Here is a 12605-nt window from a genome sequence, read left to right as displayed (position 1 = left end):
AAGCAGTAAAGTAAAAAGGAAAGAAAGGCAAAAAAGGAAAGAATTCTGGTCTGGGAGTCAAAAGACTTGAATTCTAATTTCACGTCTTCCATTGAGTGATCCTAGGCAAATGACATCTTAGGGTATCAATCTCTTCATTTAGAAGATCAGTTAGAGCAAGACTAGTTGATCTTTTGGACATTCACAGATTCTGAGAATCCTAGATCCCACTGAACTGTCCTATTGATTGCCCATAAAGGCTACTTGCCCAAGGCAGTACAGAATTCACACTTCCACTCTCTAGCCTTTTTCATTGGAATAGAACCAGCTTGTAACTTTAAGAACAGTGCGCCTACAGGTATGGTAAGCATCAGTTATTTCCCAGGTGCCTATAGATATTCTCCTGATTTGTAGTTTGGCATATTGGCAAAGTATTTGACCTCTACTTTTTGGGTTGCCACAATAGCAAAGTCCTTAATTTAGGTCTAAACATCCTATTTTGTAGTGAAAAGAGCCTTGGCTTTGCATTCAGAAGATTTGGGTTCTATTCCTTTCTTTGCTACTTTTTACCTGTGAACCTTGGATAAGCCACTTAACCACTGGGGGCTTCAATTTCCTCTTTTCTAAAATAAAGGATTTAGGCTAGTTGGCCTAGGATTCATTTCAGTTCTATATGTAATGAGACCATGAGATAGAACTGAGTTTGAGATATTTAGAGGGGGAGAAGTAGGGAGGATGTGAGGGATTTAAAAAATGAGAGTCAAAAGTGTACAAGAATCGTGGACAGAGCTGATGAGTAATACTTCTTGGCAAGAGACAGAAATAATATTTCCTTCAGATTTTTGACAATCTAAGACAGAGTGAAAAAAATTGAATGGAAGGAAGAACTTCAGCACTATTTACTCAGATTTATAATTTCTTCTTTAGCTGATTTCCCTAAATTTGGTTTCCTATTCCCTGTATTATATAGGTATATCTACTCTTCCCATTGATAATGTATGGGAAAGTATACCTTTTCATGAAGGAAATACTTTATTGCTACATTATCTTACTATATGATGATGATGATATTTGTCCTTTGTCCTCGAAGAAGACCATGACAACTGGGAGGTGATGCTATGACATGCAGGTGAATTGGATTTGAGTGAGGGGGTGTTATGCTAAGTCACCAGCCTCACTTTCCCCTTCGAAGCCATCTGGGTCTAGTAGTCAGATATGATTCAGGACAACTGGAGATGACCCTGAATGTGAGGCAATCAGGGTTAAATGATTTGCCCTAGGTCACACAGTAAGTGTCAAGTGATTGAAGCTGGATTTGAATTCAGATCTTCCTGTCTACAGTTACTATATACCATTTCATTAAATTTGAACTAATTCTTTTCTGACTATTAAAAGTAAGCATCAACAGAGGTTCCTGAGCTATGGTTTTAGGGAATACCAAATTACAGCTTACCCTGTAGGCCAAGTAGACTTTTTTTGGGGGGAAGGGTACTGCTTGCAGCTTTGGCAAATTTGAAAATGGAGCCTATATACTGTCTCTTATTTGACAATTGAAATTAAAGGCAGTTCTTGCTTTATGTAAATTCATATTATGCAAATTTGACTTTAAATCAAGAATTCTAAAAGAAATCCATATGTCTATGTTAACTTGACTATATAGTGTTGTGTAGACTTTATCATTAACTTTACCTTTCATTTCATAAATTCATTTCTTATTATGGTACATATTTAATAAATCTGCATTTTAATGCATTTTATGACGCCAAAAAGTATTATTTTATGTATGCTTTTGTTATATAAGCTAAGTGGGTGGGTAGAGACAAATTCACATTACATAAAAATCACTTTCGGTAGAGGTCTGCAGAACAGTTCACCGAGGCCAAGATCTGTCTGTATCTACTTAGTACTTTTGAAGGAAAAACCTGCTAATCTCACCCAATTCTACCTCTATTCCTTCTCATAAGTTTATTTCAGTTGACCCATTTTTTTCTTTAGAAAATACCTTCTCTTTTTTCTTCTTCATTATTTCTGTCCATATCTAAAATAAGAGAGCACAGACACAAAGAGACACAGACACAGACACAGCACACACAGACACACAGACACAGACACACAGACACACACACACACACACACACACACACACACACACACACACACACACACATATCATTGGTTGTTACGGTCTAATCCAAAGATTTAGTTTCTAATTAGGATGAAATTGCTTGAGCAATCCAATTTTTAGGTCAGGACACTTTACTTTTTTCTTATTGCTAATTAGCTACTCTGTTCCTCTCTGCCTTTACAAAGAACAATCAATCAACACACAATAACCTCCTGGCCCTTGATAAAGATCACTGGCAATCTTTCCCCTCCCTTGGCCTAGTTACAGTCCTTTGAATCCTGAGATTGTAAAGGGATTTTGCTCAAGTCTTATGTGTCTTGGAGAATCCTTTAAACCTAATTTTAACATATATAAAAAGAAAACATATAGTTCTGGGACATAGAGACCCACCATTTCCTCACAGGGTTATATATAATGAACTTTTCTGTGGCTATTATTTTTGATAAAATTTAGCATATTAACTACAGCAGTGAATCTTTCCATATTAGGAACTTTCCTTAGGGACTGAGTTGTGCTGTACAACCAGGATTTTCAGATAGCACAATTCACTTTCACTCACTTTCTAGATGTTTGTGAAATTTACTGATGGGCATGGATGCCCTGAGCCTGCTACTTCTTTTTCTTCTTAAAATAAAATGAAAATATGATCAAATAAAATTGGAAGGATCATGAATAAAGGAGGGAATTTATTCATGATATGTTGAGGATAAATAATTGATTACAGTGACAGAGAAAAGAGTATGTGGGAAAGAAGAGGCATCTTGGTGGTTCAGTGGATAGAACTTGGAGCAAGGCTAGGCCTGGAGCAAGGAAGACCTGAATTCAAATCTAGCCTCAGATACTTCCTCAAGTGACCCACCCTGGACAAGTCATTTAACCTGTTTGCCTTAATCTATTGGAGAAGCAAATGGCAAACCACTGCAGTATTTTTGTCAAGAAAATCCCAAGGATAGCTTTAGTAATGCTATGGTCCATGGTTTCATGGACATGACCAAATGACTGAACAACAACATTTGGGAAGGGAAAAAAGAGAAATTCCTTCCTATCTGAGTGGATATTATCCATAGATTTTATGGATTCACTTAGTTTCTGACTTCAGTGTGTTGGAATCAGTATCATAGGACAAACAATGATTGTTCTGGTTCCTTAGCCACCAGCACATGTGGTCTATTGGTGACTGGTCCTCTGGAAGGATCAGGAATTTCAAAAGTCATCATACAAAATTACAATGATATCATCATGAAATATCACCTTGTGTGAAACAACTTCTTGTTATTTAATAAGCAAGGAATAGACTTCCCTGACTTCAGAACTGGAGGGCTCAGAAATCATCTAAGTCCAAGTCATACAACTTCTCCAAGAAGACCTCCATTGATGGGGAATTTCTTATTTCTTACATAAATAAAAAGGCTTAAATCATCATGCAAAGGGAAAGAGTTTGTCAAGTCCTTTTTGAGAACATGTTTTCTTCATTTGTGTGTTTCCTTGGAAGTTTTCTGGGTGTGCCCTCTGCCCTGTATAGATCCTGAGCACATTGTGGGGAGAGTGTAACCCAGATTTCTGTGTGAACTGTGATTGCTATATTTTTTGTATCAAGTAGCTGATAAACTGGTTATGATTACTTTTGTCTTTTTGTTAAATAAATTGCTATGTTTAAAATCTAATGGTGTCATCATCATGAATTGTTGGTTTGTTATAAATGGGAACCACACTGGAGAGAATTAAGGAATATAGTGAATAAATAAGGAGAGTGTATTTCTCTACAAGAAGGATACTTGTTGGATCCTGAAAGAGTTTAAATAATAGCCACATGGTGGTAGTCTTTATCTGAAAATCCAGACCTGTCCTTGTGAGGGCAAGTTGAGGTAAGCAAACCAGATTAGAAAGTGAGTGGGTGGCCAACGCCCTTCGTGAAGGATTACATTTTAAGGCATCCATACCGGTCACCCCACACCTATGTTACATAAGCCTTGACATTTAATTTCACCTTATTAAATTTGACCCAACATTCTTATCTATCAAGCTCTTTTGGTCACATGTATTTTTCTGCCTGGGCCTTTAGAACAAAAATTCTTAGAGTAGAAATGTTTAAAAGATAAACACAACTCTAATCTCTAATAAGTTTGAAGTGACAAAAATTGCTGGTTTGCAAACACAGAATTGGAAGGGACTTTGGATGCCATCTAGCTCAATTTGTAAATGATCAAGACTTCTTTCTCCCAAATGTCTGACCAGTGGTTATCTAGCTTTCATGTGAGGAAATTCCATAAAAAGGACCCTGTTATCTCCTGAGACAACCCCATTCCAGTTAACTCTTAAGAAATTTTTCTTTATGTTTAGCTAAAATCTGTTTCTCTGAAATTTTCATCCCCTGCTCTTTCTTCTAACTTCTAGGGCAAAGCTGGAAAAACTCCAATCCCTCTTCTTTACAAACTTGAAGATTGCTAGTGTGCCCTCGCCAAATCTTCCCAATGCTAAGTATCCCAAGTTCTTTCAAACTGGGTTAGGCTTTGTTTTCATCAGCATTCTGGTCATCTTTCTCTGGATTTGCAGTTTGTGAATATTCTTACTAAAATGAGGTGTCTAGAATTGAACACAATTCTTTAAGTTGTGACTAGAATGGTATTTTGTATAACTATCATTTCCATTGTTCAGGACATTATGATTCTTTTAATGTGGCCTAAGATTTTCTGTCTGGCTGCCATGTCAACAAAGATTGACTTGAATGAAACTTAAAGTATAAAAAGCACTTAGGCCCTTTTCATAGAAATCATTCTTGATTTGTGTTTAAGCATAGTTAATCTTTTTTTTTGCAAGGCAAATGGGATTTAGTGGCTTGCCCAAGGCCACACAGCTAGGTAATTATTAAATGTCTGAGACAGGATTTGAACCCAGGTACTCCTGACTCCAGGGCTGGTGCTTTATCCACTGTGCCACCTAGTCACCCCACCTTTTTAACCTCAATATAGGATTTCTTATTTTTCACTATAAAATTGCATTTTATTAGATTTTGCCTAACATTCTGGCTACTCAATTTTTTTTTCTATCTTGATTGTCATACAATATACTAGCTACCCCTTCCAGCTTTGAATCATCTGAAAATATGATGAGAATACTATCTAGAACTTCATCCAAGCACAGATAAAAATGTTGCATAGCAACAGTGATAAGAACAGGTCCATGGCTGTTCAACTAGGGTTCTTTCTCCAGGTTCATTTCAATTTATTAATTATAACTTTTGGGGTTCAATCATTCAGCAACTTCCAAATTGGCTTAATTAGGCTATTACTCAAACTATACCTCTAGTCTATCCAAAAGGATATTAAGAAAGATTCTGTTAAATATTCTGTAGAAATATAAGTCCTTCTAGTCTAGAGACTAGAAGCACTGTCAAACTTTTTTTGGTAGTGTATAACTGGTAATGGATTTATTCTTCTAGTAAAAGAGGTCCTATTAATTTGGAAAGGCTTCAAGTGTGGGTAAGGGAATCTGTATACTTTGTCCAAAGACCAAACTAACTAAATGCAAAGCTAAGTCACAACTAGAGAGGGCTGATTGAGGCTTTGTCCAGGGCAACAAATTGAGAATATATTGACAATATTCATTATCTTTCAGTAGGATAAAAATATCCGATCTAATACCAGTGAGCAAAAATTAGTTAAAATAGAAAGTTATCATATGATAGACTGGAATGAGCTCTCCCTACTCTCTCTTTGCCTCATATTGATTTGTTCCTCACCTTTCCTCTGGGAGCCCTTTTCCTTCCATTTTCCTGGGTGCAGATTGTGGTACTTTACAGGGAGGAGGCTGTGCAGAGACTTAACATGTGGAAGTTGAGCACAGCAATTCATGAAACTATGGAGGGGTTGAAATCTTCATTTGGGGAGGGAATTCTCATACTGATTAGATCATGTTTTTGAAGTTTAAGCAAGTAATAAATGTATTAACTATTTTTCCCTAAGGTAGGTATTTTAGAAGGCAAAAAATAGGATTAATAATTAGATTTGACCTGGGCTAATCATGAAGAACTCTAATAAATACAGAAAGGTGAAGATTTTGGTCACTGCCTATCACAATCCCAAAGAAACATACAAAGATATGAATTTCTTAAAGAGCAAGAAAATACAGAGGTGAGAGAATAAATAATTTGGTGAGTGAGTTAATGGTACATCCATTGATACATAGGTAGCAGAGAGTATAGGTAGCAGAGAGTAGGGTTGGGAGGAGGAGAAGAATGGGTGGGTAGGTGTGTAGGTAGAAGAATACCACAAATCAAAAAAGTCAACATGAAATCAGAGCTATAACTTTGACAAGGTGGTTGGGGCTTTTATTCAAGATGTCAGACATGAGGGGAAAATTACTTTAATAAGTAAAAACAACTGAGTTTTCAAGAATAAGGAGTTCAAATATGAATCTTCTTAAAGCTCACCACAACCCAGTAGAATTCTTCTTCCTAGCAGCATCTGAAGTCTGGTTGGTAAGGTGCTGTTTACCCCAGGCATGTCTTATGCTACTTGTCCCTAGCACACAAATTGCTAGTTATAATTCTACTATCTAACATTTAACTTACTTGGATCTCCCTTGGATGCTGGCTCCAAAGATCTTGTCTTTAATTCTTCATTTGGCCTTGATCCTGGAACATCAGTAAGACTTTTGGTTACTTACATGCAAAAGAAACATCTGACCTCACTCATGAAAACAAGACAATAATAATGCATTTGTGTTCCTCTTGGTGGCTCTTGCCAGACTCCTTCCTCCCATAGTTCTGCTCTCTCCTGCCCCCCAGGAAGTCATTATGCTAAAATGGAATTCCAGCTGGGAAGACCTCATCCTTTGTGGACCTTGGGGGATGCACAGAACATGATGGCTTACTGTTTGATCCAACACAGAAAGGAGTTCCTCAATTGGAGCTTTATTGAACTCCTAGGATTCCCACTGAAACCTCAAGAGACTTCAAGGGGGAAAAGCAGAAAATGTCAAAGTCAGTGGAAGCTCATTCACCCAATGAGAAACACTTCAGTGTTCTCTTGGAACTCTCTGGTCATGTTTTTTCCAGTTTGCCAAAAAAAAAAAACAACCCCCAAAACTACATGACTCATTTTTCATTTAAGATAGGCTTGTTAACCCTCCTTTTAACTTTGTCCCCTCCCTTTTTTCCCTTTTAAAAACTCTCTTTGAATGTCTACAAGTATTTTTCTAATCAGGGTCCCATTCAGTAAGTAAGTCTTTCATTAACATTAGACAAGAGAGTGGATTGAAGAGTTACATACTTGAAAGTTTGGGTATGGGGGTGGGGGGGGTGGAAATACAGACATTTCTCTTTAAGCTCCTCTAAACATATACTGACTTACTCACCCATCCTTGATGCCCATTGAGGTTAGGGAGCAACAGAATGTATGACAGCTGGGACTTCAAAAATTTAACATGGCACACTTCTTTGGGGCTCGCCATGAGATGGAATACAATGTAAGTTTAAAAGCAAGTAATAAGTGCCTGTTGTTTGCGAGGTACTGGGAATTCAAAGAAAAAGAATGAGAAAAAAAAGTTTCTACTCTCCAGAAGGAGCAATGGAAGTTGAGGTAAAGTTCAATATGACATGGAATGGAGACTGAAAGTTATGCTCTTTTTTTCTCCTTATTGCTCACCAATCTTTCTCTCCTTTCTCTAACCCCCAGTGAGAACTTTTTGAAAATATATTGCTTATTTTTGAAATTGCTTGAGAAAAGTGACAGAGTCCTTTGTTAAAGCTTCTCTTGACTGAATTCCTGACTTGCTCTGTGAGATGAGTGGGGCTTTCTCCCTAATACAAAAGTGCACCTTAGTTTCTAAAATGGCCATAGTATCATAGATTTAGGTCTGGGAGGGACATCAGATTATCAAATCTCTGATTTTTACAGATGAGGAAACTGAGGCTCAGATAAATTAAGGTAACTTGCCAAGATCATATATGGAGTTAAGCGGCAGAGGCCACTAGAACTATGTTCTAGCTCCTCTTACTTGTCACTACTGGGTTCTTTGATGACTTATCCTGGGCTCCACTTACCTGTATCCAAAAGGGCTAGTCCAAGTTTCCATGAGTCTGTCTCTCCAGCTTTACAACATATAAAGAAGGAAAATTGTTGCTTTAAAACAGTATGAATAGAATGTATGGAGTCAACTATGAAAATTAGGGATTATTGGGTTGTGCCTTTCTAACAAACAAGCTTAGTTAAAAATTTTTGAATGAGGTAGCCTGAGACCTTTAGAACTTCCTCTATTCAGCTCCATTCTGTTTTTTAGCTCAGAAGAACTCTGCTCAGCTTCTTTCTTCTAAGAATTAGTGAACTTCTCTTTGAGGTCATTGTTCCTCATTGGGAAGCTTGTTGACTCCTAGGCAAACAAAGCCCAATAATCTGTACTCAGCAAAAAATGGCCAGAACTTCACAGAGAACACTGGGTCATCTGGATGACCAATCAGGAAGACCTGAGTTCAAATGTGGCCTCAGATAATTACTAGCAAGTCTCTTAACTGGCCAGTCTCTTAACCTCTCTTGGCCTCAGTTTCTTTGACTGGAAAAAAAGTGTTGTGAGATAATAAATGTAAAGTACTTAACCCCTCATAAATACTCTATAAATTACAGTTATTAACATTGTGGGTTGGATTCTCACCATCTAATCCTCTAAAGTCCTTTTTCAGTGCCTCATTGTGTTGTGTCATAAGACCCTAGAACCTTGATGATGCAGACCAAAATGGGGCAGTGGGTAGAGTGTTGAATTTGGAGTTAGAATGACCTGAATACTCTACTTCAGACATTTAGTAACTGTTGTAACCCTGGAAAAGTCACTTGACCTTTCTGGACCTTATTTTCCTCAAATGCAAAATGAGAGTATTGTATGCAATAACCTTTAAGGTCCCTTCCAGCTCAGAATCAAAAAACCTTTTCATTTTATAAAAAGGGAAACTGAATGACCCCAAAGTTAAGTGTTTTGTCCAAGGTATACAAGTGAGCAGCAAAGTCAGAATTCATACTCGAACCATTCTATCTTCTGATGGATGTCTGTCCAAGAAGCAACCTAGAAGAGTTCAAGACTCTAGGTCAAAGGGAACCACCAGATGATGAATATTCAGGTAGGGTTTGGCAGCCATCTTTAAGGTGTGTAGCAGGATTTAGACATTTTATTTAGTCTCAGAGGAAAGGACTGGGAAAATACTGGTTTCACACATAAGAGCCAGAAATGAGGCTTTGAGTGTTGATCATGTCTTTGGATGGATTGAGCATCCACTGAGACCCTTGGTGAGTGAGTTGCAACGGTTTGAGACTAGAACCATACCTGTCTGGTGTCACTCCTAGGTCAAGCTTTCATATTCACTACCTTGAGCCTTGCCTGTCCTCCTGGAGTTGACCATAGGACGATAGATTTAGGGTTTAAAGTCACCTTAGAGGTCATCTTGTCCTACCCTGTCCGGCCCCTCTCCCTCAGTTTACACATGAAGATACTGTGGTCCAGAGATGTCAAGTGACTGACTATGGTCATACATGTACAAAATGACAGTCAGTAATGTCAACTCTGCCAAACCACTCACATGGCAAAGAGTGACCATAGATCTTCCATTAGAGAAAATAAGGAGGGAACAGAAGAAAAAATAGGAGGTAATTTCCTTTTCCTAGGTGAAGAAAAATAAATAAGAATTGTCTGGATCTGGAGAAGGCAGTCACAATATCCTTTCACAAACCCAGCAAAGAACATACCAGGAAAAAAAACCCTGGGGCAGCTAGATGGTGCAGTGAATAGAGTACCAGCCCTGGAATCAGTAGGATCTGAGTTCAAATCTAGCCTCAGAAATTTAACAATTGCCAAGCTGTGTGACCTTGGGCAAGCCACTTAACCCCATTACCTTAAATAAAATTTAAAAGAAAGAAAAACCCTTGTTATACAGCTTCATTTTTACCTAATATTTCAACCAACATTATCATTTTAAGTGGAAAATCCTAGAGACATCCTCTCTCTCTAATTCCTTGCTCCTCAAGTGAATGCCTGAATCATTGCCAATACCAACCCCATTCAGCCCCAGTGAGTTATGATGAGTAATGTTTAAAAACACACTAAAGGGTATTCAGGTAAATAAATGATTGGAAATATATTTTTGTTGCATTCCAAGTTAGCCTTAGAAGTTCCAGGAAGTCTAATCTCTAGAAGAGAAGTTCTTCAGAAAGTGTGGTCTTTAAAAAGGGGGTATTCACAAGATTAGAAATATTTTCAAAATTCTAGGATGTTTTAATTTCCACCATAGTAAATGTCAGTAAGTATAATTCACTTAAAAGCTCTTTGCTTTGGGCTCAATAGTTTTTAAACATATAAAGGCATCCTGATTCCAAAAGTTGATCTAGTTTAATTTGAATCTGATCTGAGATCATACATAGAACAAGCTTCTGCCCACTAATGCCTTTCAAGATAGGTCCAATATTTTCCCTCATTGCAGACCTGTATAATTTGAGATGAGACCAGTATCATTATGATAGCCCCAAGGAAATAAGGGCATCCTGTAGGGAAAACCTCCTCTGATTTACTCTACAAAGCAGAGTTGAGGAATGTCATAAGGTTACCAAAGGTATACCCATGTGGTCATGGTGGGCAGTCAGAGAAAGGTATATTGAGTTAGCTTATACCTTGGATATAAATCTTTTTACAACAAAACTAGAGAATCCAGGAGTCAGTCCAAATACATTTCTGGAAGAAATTGAACTTGTCCTCATTTTAACTTCCATGCTACTCAGGTTTCTTTTCCAGTGACATGGAAGAAAAAAGGAATGATACTTAGATCCTGGATGGAGTGTTCCATTATAAAGAGAATGCCAAATAGATTAATTCTTTGGACCCTGATTTTAGACAAGATGTTAAACTCAATAAAGTAAACAGTAACTTCTTAAATGCATAGTCCTCTTATCCCAAGACTGATCTGGTGATCAGTCAAGTCTTGATTAGATCAAGGGAATTGAACCACCAGATATTGAAATTTGGCCTGTAGTCTTGCCCCACATTCTTGCCCCACCACTTGACTATCCTATTTTTTTTAGATGGAAATTTAACTAGAATTGGTCTCAACTCTATCCTTGGTTGTTCTTAATCTGATACACTAATCAGGCATATATGTCATTGAAGTGAACCATGATATTTCCTAAGGAAATACTTTCTGACAATTAGAGCTATCTATAGAATTCCAGAATCCCAGTGTTACAATTTGAGATTAGGAAGAGTTTCAGCTGCCATCAAGTATCTAGTTTAATCCATAATGTGAAGGAAATTCTTACTATAATGTCCTGGAACTGTGGTCATTTAGCCTCTAATTGCCAATTTTTAAGAAGAGGGAACCCAACCACTTTTCTTGAGCCCCATTCTTGACCACTTTTGGACAACTCTACAAAAATCAACTAACTTAGGAAGTAATTGAGTTTCTTCTTACTGAAAGCATTAAGAGAGGTTTGTTGTAATGTGTATTTCCACCACGCTCTCCCAAGATAGGTTGGAGGAGATATCTTTTAATTTTGTGATCTTGTGATTTTTTTTCCCCACTCAACTCAAGAAGAGTATCTACTTAGGCATCAGTGGATGAAGGGAAGAGTGAGGAATAAGCCTTTGTATAGAGCCTATTATATATAGGCATTATATACTTTGTAAATATTTTCTCATTTGATCCTCACAACTGTGTAAAAAGATGTTCTTATTATCCCCACTTTAGAGATGAGGAAACTGAAGTAAACAGAAGTTAAGTGACTTGCCCAGGATCACACTGCTAGTAAAGTCTTAGGTTGGATTAGAACTCAGGTCTTCTTGACTGCAAGCCCATTTCTCTATCAACTATGTTACCTAATTGCCTCAACCAGGACCTGCTCAGAAATATAAACTCTCCCTTTGGCAAGATTACACAGCTGTATGTACCCAACTATATATTCAAGATAGGATATAGACTGTCCTCTCTAATAGGGCAAGGAAAAAAGCATGTTCATTTTATAATTAGCCCCTAGAAATAGTTACTGTTGAGTGTGGATCTAGTTATTTTTAAACTAAATGCTACTTTCCCTGAATCTCATTGATAGCTATTATTCAACTTGCTGGTTACTGTAATTAAGTAAACAGAAATAAATGGTGTTTAGCATACTTAATACTGAAAATACTGAAGAGGTAGAAAAAAAACAATTTATGGCTCTGTAAATGCTTTGTTTCTTCATCTAAATCCCACTTTTTTGCTTTATTACTCTAATGCCACCTGCTGGTAAAAAATATTGTTTCATCTTTCATAGTGACAAACCAACCCCCTGACTAAATTTCCCAGTTGACCCAAGAACCTTGCAACATACACCATACTGGGAGAATTTAGAGTTTATGCCATTTTGAATTCAGCCAAAGACGATCTGTTATGAGCCTCCCATGTTCTAGGATCCTTTGTTTAAAACTCTTCCCTTTTTCAGGAAGTGCTGCTCCTGACTTGCCAGGAATAATTCAAAAACAAATTAAATTCCTT

General features: G+C 37.4%; 1 protein-coding gene across 2 annotated transcripts in view; it reads right to left on the bottom strand.

Annotated features, from left to right (window-relative positions):
- The window catches only part of VIT (vitrin), a 148150-nt gene that overhangs the window by 35763 nt on the left and 99782 nt on the right, over nucleotides 1-12605 (bottom strand). For both annotated transcript variants that reach the window (XM_074209696.1, XM_074209697.1), the window contains 2 exons: nucleotides 8148-8195; nucleotides 6675-6737 (listed from right to left, as the gene is read on the bottom strand). In XM_074209696.1, the coding sequence (XP_074065797.1) occupies nucleotides 6675-6737; nucleotides 8148-8195 (111 nt within the window). The remainder of the gene's footprint in view (nucleotides 1-6674; nucleotides 6738-8147; nucleotides 8196-12605) is intronic.

This window comes from Macrotis lagotis, chromosome 1 (assembly GCF_037893015.1).
Source record: "Macrotis lagotis isolate mMagLag1 chromosome 1, bilby.v1.9.chrom.fasta, whole genome shotgun sequence".
Taxonomy (NCBI): Eukaryota; Metazoa; Chordata; class Mammalia; order Peramelemorphia; family Peramelidae; genus Macrotis; species Macrotis lagotis.
This window is presented reverse-complemented; position numbering and strand designations above follow the sequence as displayed.